Source organism: Phoca vitulina, unplaced genomic scaffold (assembly GCF_004348235.1).
Source record: "Phoca vitulina isolate PV1807 unplaced genomic scaffold, GSC_HSeal_1.0 scaffold48, whole genome shotgun sequence".
NCBI lineage: Eukaryota > Metazoa > Chordata > Mammalia > Carnivora > Phocidae > Phoca > Phoca vitulina.
Window position 1 is genome coordinate 9641555 of NW_022589751.1, and position 17912 is coordinate 9659466.

The 17912-nt window shown below is 52.2% G+C and overlaps 1 protein-coding gene across 4 annotated transcripts in view; it reads right to left on the reverse strand.

Annotated features, from left to right (window-relative positions):
• Positions 1–17912, reverse strand: part of SLIT1 (slit guidance ligand 1) — a 172215-nt gene that overhangs the window by 14364 nt on the left and 139939 nt on the right. For all 4 annotated transcript variants that reach the window (XM_032432366.1, XM_032432367.1, XM_032432368.1 and 1 more), the window contains exons 24-30: positions 14999–15070; positions 14139–14210; positions 6202–6365; positions 4420–4544; positions 4094–4191; positions 1708–1847; positions 1463–1556 (exon numbers count right to left, since the gene is read on the reverse strand). In XM_032432366.1, the coding sequence (XP_032288257.1) occupies positions 1463–1556; positions 1708–1847; positions 4094–4191; positions 4420–4544; positions 6202–6365; positions 14139–14210; positions 14999–15070 (765 nt within the window). The remainder of the gene's footprint in view (positions 1–1462; positions 1557–1707; positions 1848–4093; positions 4192–4419; positions 4545–6201; positions 6366–14138; positions 14211–14998; positions 15071–17912) is intronic.

Genomic DNA, 17912 nt, shown 5'->3' on the forward strand with positions numbered 1-17912 from the left:
CTCAAGATCCCGAGATTACGACCTGAGCCAAAACCAAGAGTCAGTGCCCCTCTATTTTAATTTTTAATTTTTACTGTTAATCTTGACGCAGCCTAGGGATCATAATCCACTGCTGGGGCTAGAGCTGCAATCGGAACAATGTTGCAGTAGCTAAGCCTCCACCCACATTTACATTCACTCCTTCCCTCCCTCACTTATTCAGTGAATGTACTGAATACCTGCTGAGTTCCAGGCACAGCTGAGTTAGTTCCATCTCCCCTCCAAGAGGGGAGGGATGCAGGGCAGTCCTGCTTTATTCCACCACCTGAGGTCCAGCCCTCCGAGCAGCGGGCATACCCCTTCATTTGCCACTGCCCCTTGGTCTACCGTGCCAACTCCACCCCAGCAGCTCATCCACAAGTGCAGCATCTTTGCCGCCTTTGGATGGAGGCTCCCATGCACCCCTCCGTCTCCAACTGGACCTCAGTAACCCCTCCTCTTGCTTCTTGCCATTGTCCTTGGGCAGCTCCTGCTGGACGGTGGGCTCCCTGAGAGGCTCCACTCCCCACCCTGGCCTGAGTGGCTGGGGTTGGGTCCCTCAGCCACAGGCCTCAACTCTGACCACCTGTGCTGTCCTGACCAGTGGAACAGGAGTCCCAGAAATGGGACTATGTTTACAAAGCTGCAATGGAAACATTTTAAAAGCCCATGACTTTCATGTAGTCTTCAGGTGACAGTGCACTTCCATATAGGCCAGTAACAAAGACAGCGACAACAGTCAATGACCTCTTATCCAAACCTCCTGGGGCAAAACCACCAGATAGGTTTTGCAATTCTGAAATTTTGGCATTTTGGAAAGGTTATACAATGCCTAAAGCATTATGTAACACATCAGTGGGCTCTGAGGAAGCCCCTTAATTAAACATGTTCACATTTCTGTAGCAAGATGTCCGTATGTTCGCACTACACAGCAAGAATAGTGACCCTAAGTAGCTTCGTAATAGTGGGGGTCAGGTCTTATTACCAAATACGTTCAGCTCAGACCAGATTTTGGTATCAAACGGGCTTTTGGTTTTCAGAGTTTTGTGCATTTTGTAATTGGGGAGGAGAAATTGTGGATCTGGAAAGATAAGAGCCCTTCATGGAGCACTTATCAGATGTCAGACTTGGAGCGAAGCGCTTTCCATGCATTTGCTCATCTGACCCTCACAGCCACCCCAGGAGGAAGCTACGGGGGCGCCCGCTCTGCAGAGAAGACTGGCTCAGAGCGGTCAAGGCATCCAATCAGGGTCCGGCTGTAAACCCAGGTGTGGCTGCCCGAAGCTGCACCCACCACCACCCTGTCCCCGCACTGACTCGCAGGAAGCGTGTGTAGCCAAGACCAAACCCACTTGACAAGTAAGGAAATAGAATGGGGACAGCAGAGGGGAGGGGACTTCAAGGCCCATGCCCTTGTCTGGACCTGAAAACGGGCAACACTGACCTGGGCCCGTCTGGAGTCCCCACACACTGGGCCTCGTGCTGACATGGGTTCAAATCCGGGGAGCAGAAGTCCACCAGCTGCTCACAGGCCCTTCCTGGGGAAAGGAGGAGGAAGAAGGAGCGAACTTCCCCCAGGCTCTGCCAGGCAGCTGGCCCAGCAGAAACCTCCTGCAGACACTGAGGGAGGGCCCCGGCCCTTCCGTCCCCGGGAACGGGGCTCAGGGCATGAGACCCCACCACACTTACCCGTGTACTGCAGGGGACACCGGCAGCTGTAGTTGCCCACGCCGTCCACACAGACGCCCCCGTTGGCACAGGGGTGCTCCACGCAGTCGTCCGTATTCACCTCACAGGTTGGTCCTTCAAAGCCGGTGGGACAGGAGCACCTTGGGGGGGGGGGGGCAGGTGAGGAGAGCAGGGCTCTGCACAAACGCTTCCCTGAACACACCTACCCAAGAGCTTCAGAAACGCGCACACACACCTCCCAACCTGAGTGTGAGCTGGGACGTGCCTGGAGCCCAAAACCCTCGGGCACCAAATAAAGGGACAATTAGGAAGGTAGAGGTTTCCAAAGTGACTGGACAAACGCTTTTGCAAGAGGTTCCAGTTCTGTGCATTAAAAATCACTAAAGGGAGAGCTCACGGGATGGTCGGCTGATCGAGCATTAAAAATAACTTTTGAGGACAGATCAATCCGGGGTTTTTGGCATATAAACTCGAAAGGTTTCAAATAATTGAGTGACGTGCTACAATAAAACTTCTAATCCCAATGACTTACGTGCACAAACTTTCTCAGCGTTTCTAGCTGTATACATATTTTTAAAAAAGGAACATATTGGATGCTGAGCCTTCTCTCATTCTGTCATATTCACCCCGGAACACAGGAACCAGTTAGAAGAAAAGCACACACAAAGAGCTCCACCTAGCTCATTAAGAGTCTAGTAACATTTTACTTTCATGTATAATAATTATCAATAAAATTTGGTACTAGAGTTATGTTCTGATCAGTTGTATATTATTGACAATTGTAATAACACCTCCGCAAAAGAAACTTCATCAGAGGTTATGGTGACAAATAAATATCTATAAACTTACATGCCCACGTTGGTGGCAGAGAAGTATGGCAGCGGGCTCAAGAGCATACTCTAGCAACAGAACATAGACATTGGAAGAGAAATGGAGGTGGGGGTGAGGAGTAAAATGGAAATACTAGTTCGAGAAGAAAAGAAGGAGGTAAAATGTTTAAGCTGTTAAACAGGAGCTTGTTGGTGTGGTTTTAAAAAATGGTATCAAATTGCTGTGCTATTCAGATTCCACTGGAAAATGATAAAAGTGAGCTAAAAAGTGGTTTTATTTTTAAATATTAATATTTACAATATCCTGGAAATTACCTCCTTTGCAATAAGAAGTTCAACTTACACTGAAAAATGCTAGCTGTCACTCTAAGAATGTGCGAGAGGGGATGTAGTTTAAAACACCTGTTTGGTGGGGGTATGTGAACAAAAAGGTATGAAGCACAGTTTCAGGGCCCACCCTCCGGCTGGGAGGGGGCTACCCCAGCTGCACCTGCCCTCCGCCTAGCAGACGTTTCTGAGGGGTCCTCTCAGCCCCCCAAGCTCCACAGAACCACCCCCACCCCAGGAGTCTAGCAGAGGAGGGGCCTGGAGGGAGCTGCCGCCAAAGCCCAGAGGAGGACTGACTGACGGAGCCTGTTTTAAGGACGCTGTTTCCAAGGTGACGGCCTGTGAGAGGCTGTTTAGTGTTTTATTTTTTACATCTGGCAATCTGGGTATGCAGAGACAGGTTTGGCTGTTCCTGCCAAGTAGATTCAACATCATTTTCCGAAGAGCGGATTTGTTCGGCTGGCAGTTTATTTTCAGCAATTAAATACTACATATTCCTTTGAAAAACTGGGTCCAGGAGAGCTCTGGGAAGGTAGGGGGCTTACCGAGGGGTCCTGGGGGAAATCAATGGGGGGGCTTACGTGGGAAGGTCAGACAGGAGTCGGGAGGGCTGGCCCTTCACGGAGTCCAAGGTGGGGTGCACAACGGCTGCCCAGGTGTGACCAGTGTGACCCAGAGACCATGGGGGGGCCCCAGATGGCGCACCTGGGACTTGCTCCCACCTCTGGGAAGGCCTCCCCACCAAGGAGCTGGCTAGGGGCCCTGCCTTCAGGGAGCATGGGCACAGCAAGCCGATGTTTGACTTCCAGGCGGAGGCCTTGGGGGTTAGTGGAGATTAAGGGGGTGTAAAACACCCCTGAACTGCCCCTTAACACTGCCACCGCGTAGGCCGTTGGCCATGGACTGCCAGGGCCATCAAAAGACCCTCTGGCCCCCGGCATGGGCAGGGAGAGGCCTGGGGCAGGACCGGGCAGCGCAGCTCCAAGCCCCAGCCCCACGGGCTGCTGTGAGACTCGGCAGGCCCCCATCTCTCCGGGCTATAGGGGCCCGGCCTGCGTAGGCATGGAGAGGTCTCTAGGGAGTGCCTGCCCCTCCCCAGCACAGCCCCACCTCGTCCTCCAACACAGGGAGGCCGGGGCCATCCCACTGGGAGGAGGGAGGCACCGAGGCTTGGCTGCCGGACCATCAGCACCCCACCCACCAGGGTCCGGCCCCTCCAGGCAACTCACATGAACCCGGCACTCTCGCCCTCCTGCGGGCGGCAGGTCCCGCCGTTGCCACAGGGGCCGCTGGAACAGCTGTCCAGGGACACCTCGCAGTTTCGGCCCTGGGGGGCAAAGTGAGTGAGGACCTCAGAGAGACCCAGGGATTGGTGTGAGCCAAGAGACAGCCAGCCCCCTCGGCAGCGTGCCTCCCTGGCCCGGGAGCTGCCTCGCCTTCATTCACTCATTCACGTGCCGGGTCACTGAGTAAACATCCCCTCGTGCGCCTGCCCCGTGCACCGTGGGCAAAGGGGTGAACAAGACAGCCGCCCCGGGGCCCAGCCCCCACTCACCGTGTAGCCGCTGGGGCAGTCACACCTGTACACCTCCGGGGGGTCGTTATGGCAGGTGCCCTGGTTCTGGCACGGGCCGGACACGCAGGGGTCACACTTGGCCCGGACAGCCAGGGTGGGGGGACCTGAGAGGGGGCAGGTGTCAGGGCCGAGGAGGGCAGGACGGCCCGCAGGGAGAGTGGTGGAAGTCCTCTCCCCACGGAGGTTTGCGCCCTCCCTGTGTTTCCTCTGGGTCACGTTCACGCCCTCCTTTCTCAGCCCACCTCCCCGGCCTCGGACCGGCCTCGATAAAGTGAGGTTAATCACAGCACCTGCCTCGGGGGCCATGAGGACTAAATAAGCTGAGAAGCACTTAATGGGCGGGCGCTGGACACCCACGGAGCCCCCACGAGGTGGTCCGGGCAAAGTCGCCGGTGTGAGGGCGACACAATCACTATGACTGAAGTCGGCTCTGGCTCCCCACCCAGCCCCGTCACAATGAGCAGGAGACCGCAGCCGGCCACCTCGGCAGGGAGGGGACACGGCTCTGGGAGGGCCCATGCTTAGGTGGGAAAAGTCCATTTGCCTTCAAGTTGTTTCTCTCCGAGGCTGAACGGGGAAGGACCCTTTCCCGTCAGCACAGGCAAGACCTCCTCCGGCCCCTCCAGGACTCACGGGTCCTCTTCCCCGAACCTGGAGGTGGGCTGGGAGGGGCATGAGGACCTCACGAGAATAAACAGAAAACCCAGCCGGTAAACTCAGGTTTCCACTCAGGCCTCCTTCTAGAAATGGAGAGATATCGGTCCTGAAGAGGTGTGAGCATTAAGAGACACACTTTTCAGTAATAACTGGAAGGAAGCATGAGCGGATTTCCCGGGTACCGCTGGGATTCTGTTTCTTCCTCTGGGTGCTAGTTCCCTGGTGTGTTCAGTCTGTGAAAATTCAGGGACCCCCTCTACTTATGATCTGTGTACCTTGCTGTTATGCATGTTATATTTCAACAACAAAAAAATTAATTTACCATCTACTAACCATTAAATACTGAGCCAATGTTCTGCTCCCAACAGCCGAGCCACAGGTCAGGCCCCCCGAACGGTTACCCCATTGACAGCCTCCTTCACGCCAGGTGGCCATTAACCTCTGGCTGTCAGTTTCACTTCCGGTGGAGGTCTGTGAGCTTGCAGAGGGCAGGGGCTGGGCCCCCAGCCGGCCCTGGGGCAGCCCTCAGCCACCTCCCCTGGCTCAGCGGGGCTCCCGGGCCATCAGTCAATCAACCTCTGAAGGAGTATTTACAGACGCCCCGCGTGAGGCAGCTTCAGAGCAAAGCATGTCCGAGTCCCAATCACGCTCAGGCCCCGTGTTTCTGCAAATGTCAGGAGAGTGGCCGCTGGGTCCAGGGGCCCGGGGTGGAAGCTCATTGCGGCGCACGATTCCTACCAAAGGGAGGCCCGAGCACTCCTGCTGCTGAGAGGCTGGGAGCTTCCAGAAACACTGTTGCTATTTTTATTTTCCTTACGTAACCCTAGGGAGGGATTAAGGCTCTCACAGCCCGAAATGTTCTGCCTGGCTTTTCTCATTCGCTGTACGCCAGGACCAGAAGGTAGCCATGCTAACAAGCAGCAGGTGCTTCATTCCTGCCACCTGACCCCCCCACTCAGCCAGTCACCACGGGGACACAGAGGCCCCTGGAAGGCCCTGCCAGGATTAGGCGGGTCCCGTGGGCCCCCAGCAGCAGGTGGTGGGGATGCAACCCTGTACCTACCACCCCCGCCCCCAGCCCTGTGCTCGTGCTCCTGGGCTCACCTTGGCATTCAAACTTCTTGGCAGGCGTGGTGAGGAGCAGCTTGCCCTCCATGTCCGGGGGCCCCGCACAGCGGGCAATGCCCGGTTCCTTATAGCCGGTCTTCACCCAGCCAGACAGCCAGCGGAGGCGGCAGTCGCAGTACAGAGGGTTGGCCCCGATGGCCCTGCATCAGAGAACAGAGGGCAGCAGTCTTCCGTAATGGGGTCCTTCGCCCACTAGGCACTGAGCTTGCCGGGCCCTCAGCCAGGGGCGGGCAGAAATCCTACCAGCCCCCGTGACGTGAGTCTCTACGGCGCAGCCGGCGCTGTTCCAACACTTCCTATGTGTTCTCTTTTTTTTAAAGATTTCATTTATTTGACAGAAAGAGAGCACAAGCAGGGGGAGTGGGAGAGGGAGAAGCAGGCTCCCCGCTGAACAGGGATCCTGATACAGTACTCGATCCCAGGACCCTGGGACCATGACCTGAACCAAAGGCAGACGCTTAACGACTGAGCCACCCAGGCGCCCCTTTATGTGTCATCTTCTCAGTCCTCCCCACAGCCCGCTCTCCCCATGGCACATGTTGAAAGAGGCTCAAAAAGGTTGAGCACTTGCCCAAGATTGCACAGAGAAAGGGGGGGAGGTGGGATTTGAACCGGAGCTGTTGAGGCCAGGGCCAATCAGTGCATTGCCTCCAGAGTGCATGGGCGGGGAGGAGCCCCCATTTCCTGCTGGGATGAACCAGCTGCTTTCCCACGGCCCTGCATCGAATCTCCTCATTAGCCCCACGGTGTAAGCTTTCTTCTCCGTCCCCAACAGTGGGAATCAAGCCTCACGGGGACGAAGTCATTTCCCTGGGGTCACGCAACTAGTGAAGGCAGCCCCGGGCTCCAGACCCAGGGCGGTCTGACTCTGAAGCCCACACTCTTTTATTTTTCTTTTCATTTTTAATGAAACAAGGAGCACATGGATGCATTCTCATTGTAAACCACTTCCAAATCCTGCCAACAAAAGTCTCTGCCTCACACGATGTGGGGAACTAGGTACTAACTAAATGCCACTGAATTATACACATTAAAATGGTTAATTTTATATTAAGCGAATGTCACCTTAATATTTTTCAAAAAGGCCCATTCCTATAACTCCGACAGCAGGGAGTTTTGTGGTATCTATCACATCACCCATGCAGTGCCCTTTTGACCTAGCGATTCTGTTTCTGGAAGTTTATCTCAGATACACCTGCACAGGTGTGTAAAGACATCTGCGCAGTGGTATTGATCACAGCCTTGTTTCCAATAGAATGAAAGAAATTACAATACATCCACATTACGAAGAAAGGCTGCCCCCAGTGTCCCTACCAACCACAGAAGGACCCGTGGTCACACGGTCACCACACCCAGGCTTGTAGCCTTCCGGTCTCTCCCATAGTTACAACCTAGGGCTTTTTTAAAAAATTAGTTTAATTCAATTAATTAACATAATGTATTACTGGTTTCAGAGGTGCAGGTCTGTGATTCATCAGTCATCATTCCATCACGTGCCCTCCTTAATGCCCATCCCCCAACACCTAGGGTTCTTCTTCACAAAGTGTATCCCCCTCCTGCACATCATTACCGAGCAGCTTCTTGTCACTAAGTGGCACGTCTTGGAGATCTTTCCAGGTCAGCAATAAGGGATCCACTGCATTTTGTCAAAGTGCTTCATAGCATCCCAAAGAATGGATATCTCACAGCTTACTGAACAATTTCCCTATTGCCAGACATTCTGGTTGTTTCCAACCGTGTGAGCATTTCTCTGGAACAGGTGCCTAGAAGTAGGCTTTAGGTCACAGAGGAAGCGCACGCAGGATGTTCAGAGCTGCCTTGTATCAGCTCACGCTCGCCGGCAGCAGCAGGCCAGGCCTGCTCCCTCACCCCCACCCCGCAACACTGCACAGCCACACTCAACAACTCCCTGACTTACAGTGGAGCCAGGTTTGGGGGAATGCAGGGGCCAGAGCTCCTCGGTCCAGCAAAGAGAAAAATCAGAGCCTCGGGGCGGGCAGTTCATTTATAGCAACACTATTTTGCAAATATAAGGCTGTGTGATGAGAATGAGAATGGGCGCGTTTATTAAGTGACCAACGGATGCGCTGCCCTTTTCCACCTGTTTCTGGGCAATAGAGAGGAAGCCGATCCCCCGAGGTGTGTTGGGTCTGATGAAAGCAGCTGCAACTCTGAGCAGGAATTCCCCAAAATAGCCCAGCTGATGACTGCACAGTCTTTCCAGGCGGCTGGGCAAGTCTGGCCCCAGCGCGGCTCCTCCCTGCCCCCTGACCTTGAGCAGCCGCGTCACCTCTCTGGGGCTCACTTTATGACTCAAGCAAGAGCCTACAATCTGGAGGGGGGGGGCAGAAAGACAAGCACAAATAACCTAAAATGGGCACCAAGGGAATAATGCAGCGTGGAAGAGAAGGCCAGTTCAACCTCGACGTGTGTTTAATTTTTTCTGTCCTGATCTGCTGACAGCATCCATCCTGGCTAATGGGACAGGCGGCGATACCTTCCTTTCCCCACTGAACAGTGCCAGGCTGCTAGAGGTAGAGGAAGCTCAGATGCTCTAATTTTTTTGAAGCTACAGTGTGTTTAAAAAAAAAAGACTTTTTGGGGCACCTGGGTGGCTGAGTCAGTTAAGCGTCTGCCTTCAGCTCAGGTCAGGATCCCAGGGTCCTGGGATTGAGCCCTGCATCGGGCTTCCCGCTCGGCAGGAAGCCTGCTTCTCCCTCTGCCGCTCCCCCTGCTTGTGTTCCCTCTCTCGCTGTGTCTCTCTCTGTGAAATAAATAAAATCTTTAAAAAAAAAAAAAAAGACTTTTTGTAAATAACAGGAATACAAAAATTGTGCTATATTTAAAATGTTCACATTAAGCAGATTAATATTTTTAACATAAAAAGTGCAAGGTAATGTGATTATGTTATTCAAAATGTCAATACAGACTTTATTTTAAAATACTTGTTTTGTAGTGCACTGCAGGAGTGTGGTCTGGTAATGAGCCATGAGCTGAAAGTTAATTATGAGTGGCTTCTTCTTTCAGTCCTGTAGCTCTTTTAGAGAAAATGCGCCAGAGACTGAGGCCACTGTGAATGTGGAGACCTTGACAGGTCAGGATTGTCATAATGCCAATTCCCCCTTCGTCCCCCCCATAAATGGCAGCAAAACTGCACCTCAAATCTTTTTTTTAAGGTTTTTTTTTTATTATTTATAAGTAATCTCTACAGCCAAAGTGGGGCTCAACCCTCAAATCAAGAGTGACAATCTCCACCAACTGAGCCAGCCAGGCGCCCCGTGTGCACCTCCAATCTAAGTGTCCCTTTCTGACTCTTTACATAAAAAGAATAATAAAGAATAATAAAAACTTCCAAAGTCAATATAACATTCAAAAGTAAATTCTGGGTTGACCCACACGTTTTCCTTGTTTCTATATACAGCCAACCCTGCACCTGATTTCAACTGTTCCCACGCTCATTCACCCAAAGGCTGGGGTTTTGAGACTACTTCACTTTCACCTGGGGACCATTTTTCCCACCAAAAGTGACTGTGAGCTCAGTGGGGAGTGGAGAGTCACGGGCCCAGCCGAGGCACAGTGGTGGGGACCCAAAAGGGCTGTGATTCAGGGTTACACTCTAGCCAAAGTATAAATAATCGCGTGTTGTTGATCTTTGGTGTAACTTGGAAATAGCTGAAAAGGCAGATACTCGGTGTGTTCACACCAAGGCTTCTATTACTGTAACCGGGACCAAAGTAGCACTCCTGAGGCTGTTTCCCAGAGCCGCCGACTCTAGAGTTCAGCACGTACTAAAACTTCAAAATCTCCTTCACCTGCGCCACACCTCCTCTGCCCATTCTCCTCTCAGGCAATGTGCTTGTGGGCTTCACTGTCTCCTTCTACTGCACTGAAGCTTCCTGAGCGGAGGAACCCCCGTTCCATGCTGTGCCTGATACCAGCAGGTAGCCCGGGAGTGCTTGTGAACCAGCCTAACCCCGGCCCTGCCCAAAGGCATGAGGAATGCACAGAGCTCAGTGTGAAAGCAAAGGAAATTCAAAAAGAAAAGAATCCTCCATCATCCCACAAATGTAACTGATTTAATTTTTGTGTATTCCCATCCAGTTCTTGTGTTCATATATGTACGTCCACGAAATCAGCGTAGTTTTCCTTATCCCGTGTTTTCATCAAATAGTAAATTACAGTGCCATAACTCTCTAATTAACTACTTGCTCTTCTGTCCTGTGGGCATACCATGATCTACTTCATCATTCCATGTTTACTTTTCACACCGAATTCTTAATGAATTCGGAATCTAGTTTCCCGGCACGCAGTAAATCAGAGGCAACAAAATGCCAGATTAGAGAAATGAAGAATGATGTTGGGGAACCTTGGCACAGGATCTGGCACATAGTAAATATTTGTTGATGAAGAGATGGATGGATGGATGGATGGATGGATGGATGGATGGACAAATGGAGGAAAGATGAGCTAACTGCAAAGTAAATACAAAAGTTAAAAGCAGCAGAGAAGTGGGCGCCTGGGTGGCTCAGTTGGTTAAGCAACTGCCTTCGGCTCAGGTCATGATCCTGGAGTCCCTGGACTGAGTCCCGCACTGGGCTCCCTGCTCAGCAGGGAGTCTGCTTCGCCCTCTGACCCTCTCCCCCTCTCATGTGCTCTCTCTCTCTCATTCTCTCTCTCTCAAATAAATAAATAAAATCTTTAAAAAAAAAAAAAAAGCAGAGAAGTGTGCAGGGTATTGGAGCCCAGGGCAGTGATGAGCGCTCACAATCATTATGGCCTATGGACCATAGTGGACCTTAGAAATAACCTTTGGGGTACAGGTGAGGAAAGAGGCCCGAAGAGATGAATGAATTGTCTGAGATCCCACTGCAAGTTGATGACAGAACAAGGATCTAACACCACACATCCTGATTCCTAGGGTTCAAGGGGTTTAAATATGGTAGACCTCAGCCTCCACCACACCCTCTGCCTACTGCCCCCCTGCCCCCCGCATACTGCTAGTGAAGAGGAAAGGCCCAGGCCAGAGTCACAATAGGAACAAAGGGCACCTCCAGGAGCCAGGGACACTGGATGCTAACTCTTGGGTGACTCCTGCCCTGGTGCCCACAGAGATAAGCACAGATGCTCTCTGGAGAGAAGCATCTCTAATTTAGGTCCAGAATTCCAAACATCAGCAAAAAAGGAGCTCACAACCACTAACCACCAAACACAGACGGAAACAAGGCCCTGTTGAACGGAATCATCAAGAGCAATGACCAACACAGCCCCTGCCTGGCCTTTGTCTAGAGCCACCGTCTCCAGCCAGGCTCCCTCCTGCCTCGTCCCATGCCAGCCAGCCTCTACATGTCACCATGGCTTTCCAGGAGCTTTCTACCACTTCATTCTTCCCCGATTCCCTTCTATCTGTAACATGAAGTCCACACTCTTTAGCATGGCACAAAAGGCCCTTCACAATGGAATTCCAAAGTTCCTTTCCAGATTCATCTCTTCCCACCCCACGTTCCTCACCCAACCAATCCCCATGTCCTATGTTGGACAACATCCCTGAATATGTCATTTACTTTCTTGCCATCTTGCCTTTGCACATGCTGTTCCCTCCTCCTAGAATGTCTTTCCCTATCTTCTCCAATGGCAAACCCCTAGCTAGTCCCTTTCCGATGGCAGCATCAACATCACCACCTCTGCAGATCTCCTTGACTTCCCCAAAGTTAGTCACTGCTGCCTTTAAATTTGCTTTATAATATCCCTGAGGGTCGCAGAAGACAGAAACCTCTAGGTAGTAAATTCTTCAGCACTTGAGTCACTGTGGTTATTCAGGGTGTATTTACTGAGGCAATATAGAATAAATAAATAGCTTTGGAATCAGATACACCTAAGTTCCAATCCTGTCTCTGTCATTTCCTAGCTTTATGACCAAAGGAAGCTGCTTCATTTTCTGAACCTGGGCCTGAATGGAAAATGTAAATGTAAGTAATAAATGTAAATTAATACAAATAATAAATGTAAATAAACAAATGGAAAGAAATAGTAAGTGGAAAATGGAAATAATAAATCCTACCACCTAGGACAGAGCCCTTTTTCCCTTTCACTCCCATGGCCGACATTACTAATCAATCACTGCACTCTTCCCACGGAGTCCAGACCAGCACTAGAATCTTCACCGTGGGCTCAAGGCAGTCCCTGTCAAATTTGCGGAACTGGAGCAGAGCACAATACCTACTTCTCACTTCGGTCTTGGAGTAAACAAAACACCACAGATAAGGTATTCACACATAGTAAAGCATTTGTCCCAGACAGACCCTCAATAAATAGTACATGTTACTATTTCTTTCCTCAAGTCTAAGGTTGTTAATGCACTACTGATTTAACGTGCTTCGGGAGGTGCAGAGAAATATTACCATATTAAATATACAGATCATTTGTAAGATACGCTATGATTTCAGAGACTGATATGCAGAGACGGCGAGTCTTACAACGGAGAAAACCCAGTGAGATTGCTGGATGAATGAGCCTCAGGTGGTGATGCTGGGGGCCCCAGAAGGCTCTCTGGCGCCCGCTCAGGCCCTGCGCACGTGCGTGTGGGCAGAGAGCAAGAAGTCCCAGGAACACCCGGGATCCCAGCTGCGGTACATCTGGCCTGATCCCTGCCTCGGCCTGGAGCTGGGACTCTGGGAGAGAATGCTCTGCACCCCGCCCCCCCCCCCCCCGGGGAAAGAACGCCCCCCCCCCCCCCCCCCCCCCCCCCAGAAGCAGGATGGCCCTATCCACTGCTTTTCCTTTCTTTTTTCCAATTGTGGTAAAAATATACACAACATAAAATTGGCCATTTTGGCCATTTTAAGTGTGCGGTTCAGTGGCATCAATTCGCACCATGTTGTGCAACTCTCACCACTCTCTGGCTCTCCAACTCTTCCTCAGCCCGGACAGGAACTCCGTACCCACTGAAGGAGAGCTCCCCAGGTCCTCCTGCTGCCGGCACCTGGAGGCCACCTCTCTCCTGCCTACAGCTGTGGGGTCGACTACCCTGTACCTCACATCAGCGGAATCAGACAGCATTTGTCCTTTAATGTCTGGCTGATTGCCCTCAGCATGTCTCCAAGGCTCCTCCGTGTTTGTAGCAGGTGCCAGACTGGCCTTCCTTCTTACGGCTGAAAAAGATCCCATTGTATGTAGACACCACGTTTTGTCCAACAACTCGAGTTGTTTCTGCTTTTTGGCTAGTGTGTGAAGGAAGCTGCTATGCACACGGGTGTACAAGGTGTCTGCTTCCAATTAGTTGGGATATACACTTAGGAGTGGAATTGCCGGGTCGCAGGGTAATTCCACATTTAGCCTTTTGAGGAACTGAGCATACTGCTTTTTAAAAATCCACATGGTACTGCCAGCTAAATGGCTTTGGAAGCAATTCTACATCGAATAATACCACTTCTTGGGGGTAGTAACATCCAGAGCTTATCCCCCACCCTGTGAAGTCAGAAGCGCAAGAGTGGTGTCATGCTTAAGAGCATGGGCTTTCGAGACAGAACCCTCCAGCCCCTGCCAGCTGTGCAACTTCGGGCAAGCTTCTCATGTTTTCTGGGCCTGTTTCCTCATGTGTAAAATGGGAATCACTGTACCCATGTTGAGGGAAGGCTGTGAGGATCAAACCAGCTGATGCAGTCGATAAGGGGCATTACTACTCTTACGACCGCTTGTGAAGAACTGTCCTCAGCATGTCTCCATGGGCGGGACTGATGAAACTGAACGTGTAAGGGTCTGAGACGGGGAGGGTTTGAAGTTCACAAGCTCAATTAGTTTCAGGGCAAAAGCCACAAACTCTGCCAGTCTCAGGAGGTGGGGGGAGGGGGTCTTCCCCGAATCCAAGTTCTGTTTAAATCCAAAGAGGCCTCGAGAATTGGGCCGAAGTTACTCACAGGTGAGACAGGGAGGTCACGTCTGTGAAGATGCCCTCTGGGAGGGTGGAAATGTCATTGCCGTGCAGGGACCTGAGGAGAGAGGAGGCCGTCGGTGCCGCATCCAGGGACAGAGACTCGAGAACTGATGGAGGCGTGTGTCGTGCTTATCCGCGGGTCTCTCCGTCAGTGTCAGAGGGAGACGGCCCCCAGCTCAGAGACACAGCCCTGCCAGCCACTGGCGAGGGAGAGGGAGCCCCTCATAATCCACGTAGACAACCCTGTGCCAGCCCTTCTGGAGGACTCGTTTTTGCCGTCACTACCCAAAGCACCATTTTTGTTTACACGGCAAATGGAACATGTGTGCGGCCCTGTGCCCTCCCTCCCTTGGCCAGCGAGCCTGAGGGGTAGGCTCCCTCTTGGGAAAAAAGTTACTAGGGCAAGCCACAGGTTGAGGGTAAAGAATGTCCCCGTGCCCCAGGCTGGGCTGCCGGGGGATCCCATGCATGGATCCTCGAGAGGCCTTCCCAACAGGCGTGACAGGGGGCTTTGATCACAGGGCAAAAACCTCCCAGTGGGAATTCTTAGAAAAGGTTCACAAATCTCTTTCGAACGTTCTCCACCTGAGCCGGAAACTCATATGCAAACGAGGGGCTACCTTATGTTGGATGCCACCCCCCCACACTGCTCCCCCAAACACAACGTGGGGCATACAGCAACCCCCCATTTCTCAGAGTTTCCCATCCGTTCTTCAGCCTCCGTGAGGCGCTTGAATGAGCATGGACGGGCCTCCCGTCTTGGGACACTATTGGCCCTACTGAGGCCGCAGGGCCCTCCATGGGCTGGATTTTCGTGGGGGAGTGAAGAGCAGGGAGACTTACAGCAGGCGCAGGGAGCGCAGGCCCTGGAAGGCGAGAGGAGGGATGCACTGGAGGGCATTGTAGCTGAGGATCCTGTGGGAAGAGAGGGAGGGCAAAGGAGGACAGGAGAGGGGAGGGAGGAGGAAGGAGAGACCAAGACAGGGAGGGGGCGGCGCCAAGTCAGGGACCAGGCCCCAGCAGGCTGGCTCAGGGTGCGGGGGCAGTTTGCTCAGCAGCAAAATGAGGGAGGCCTGAGCATGGAAGGGGCTACGGGCTGTGCCCTGGACCAGTAAGCCCTGTGACCCGGCCACGTCCCCCAACCCTTTTATGCCTCCATCAGTTCCCCCAGCTGCAGAGCAAGGACAAAAACAATGACAACTCGATAGGGCTTTTCTGTGGGTAAGGGGAAATGGCCCAGGTGAAGCCCTCAGCGTTGTGCCCGGCTCCCAGCCAGCCTTCAGGAAGGAGACTGGGCGCCCTCCCCTGTGGAGGCTGCCCAGCGAGGGCCGGAGGTGGGGTCCCTGTGAAATTGCCCCCTGATCAGGCCCAGCCTCACTCCCGGAGCCGGCAGGGGAAGTCCAAACCCACCTAGAGATTTGCCATTAAGAAGCTGTGACGGGGGCACCTGGGTGGCTCAGGGGGTTGGGAAACTGCCTTCAGCTCAGGTCATGACCCCAGGGTCCTGGGATCGAGCCCTGAGTTGGGCTCCCCGATGAGCGGGGAGCCTGTTTCTCCCTATGCCTCTCCCCCTGCTTGTGCTCTCTCTCTCTCTCTCAAAGAAATAAATAAAATCTTAAAAAAAAAAAAAAAAAGAAGCTCTTATGGGCCTGGAAGGCACTGTGACTGCCCCCCATCATAAAGATGAGGACTGAGGCCCCGCAGGGAGACAGAACTCCCCCAGGGTGCTGTAATTAAGTCCCTAAGCTGGGTTTTTAAGTCAGCTTCTCAGTTTCCTAGGTCCACAGGCTACATCACTCTCCCCCCAAGGCTTCCAAATAAACGAATCCATCAAGGGCAGACAGGCAGGTTGACAATAAAGGAAATGATGCTCATAATAGCCCCACATGTCCGTCAGCAGACTGACAGACACACAGCCATACAGTGGAAGACCAGGAGCAAGGAGCGACCCCGTGCCATGCCGTGACAGGGAGGAATTTCAGAGTAACTATGCCGGCTGAAAGAAGCCAAACAAAAGAGAGCACTGTGGGAGGATTCCATTCACGTAAAACTCTGGGCCGAGCGAACTCCTCCACAAAAGGCCAACGGCTGGTGGCCTGGGCCGGCGGTGGGGGGGCGGGGGGGGAGAGCTGTCACAGGGCGGGAGGAGACTTCTGGGGGTGATGGAAGCGGTTACTGTGTTGGTCGTGGTGAGGGTTCCATGGATGGGAACATAAGTCAGGATGTAGCCAACTGTGGGCTTTAAGTATGTACAGTTGACCGTATATCAGCTCTACCTCCATAAAGCTGTTTCTAAAATAATGAGAGCAAGGAGATGCTCCTGTCCCAGGAACGGGCTCTGTGTCCCCTCGCAGGGGCCAGATCCCTGAGACCGGGACTGCCCTGCCCCAGCACTATGGACAATTCTTTGTTGGGTGTTTAGCAGCAACCCTCTGCGCGTGAGGTGTCAGGGCTCCTCCAGCCGTGACCCACGCCTCTGCGCGTGAGGTGTCAGGGCTCCTCCAGCCGTGACCCCCCAAAATGCTTCTGACATGACCAAATGTCCCCCGGGGGGCAGAATCACCCCAGCTGATGGCAGCTTCACACGCAGACTCAGGAAGCCTCTGAAATGGGACCCAGTTGATGAGTAGACCCCGGGGCAAATAAGCGCAGGTGGGGAACCTAGAACCAGCATTTCATGGCCTCGGGCCCACATTCTGCTCCTTGGGGGTCTGGCTGGGTCATGACCCAGTCCTTTTTTCTGGGTCTTGGCTCTACTGTTTTCTGGGTATTGGACCACAGTAGAACCTAAGGGAAAGTTCTTCAGTTCTTGGCACATGATCTGTAAAGTGAGGTGTGGAGAAGGTGAGTGAGATACCGCTCTTAAGCCACAGGCCAATGTAAGGGATGTTTGCTATACTTTCCGACCAATGGCTTGGGATGTAACTAAAACAGTCCTCAAAATAGCTCAGACTACGGGCATGAAAATGTTCAGGAGGTCACTGTTTACAACATTCAAAACTGGAAACAACCCAACCATCCAGCAATAGTGAAATGAATAAGGGAAGTATGGCACAGTCCTACAAAGGAATACTACACAGCAATAAAAATGAACAGACCACAGCTTCCCACAGGAGTGGATCTCACAAACACAATGGTAAACAAAAGCCAGATACAAAAAATATATATATATCCTGTATGATTCAATTTATATAAGGTTCAAAAATGTGCAAAATGAAACTTCCTTGTATAGAAGTGCATATGTAGATGGCAACACTGTAAAGAAAATCAAAGAATTTGCAACGACATGGATGGAACTGGAGGGTATTATGCTGAGCGAAATAAGTCAAACAGAGAAAGACATGTATCATATGACCTCACTGATATGAGGAATTCTTAATCTCAGGAAACAAACTGAGGGTTGCTGGAGTGGGGGGTGGGGTGGGAGGGATGGGGTGACTGGGTGATGGACACTGGGGAGGGTATGTGCTCTGGTAAGCGCTGTGAACTGTGCAAGACTGTTGAATCTCAGATCTGTACCTCTGAAACAAATAATGCAATATATGTTAAGAAAGAAAAAAAGAAGAAGAAGAATGTAGCAGGAGGGGAAGAATGAAGGGGGGGAAATCGGAGGGGGAGAAGAACCATGAGAGACAATGGACTCTGAAAAACAAACTGAGGGTCCTAGAGGGGAGGGGGTTGGGAGGATGGGTTAGCCTGGTGATGGGTATTGAGGAGGGCACGTTCTGCATGGAGCACTGGGTGTTATGCACAAACA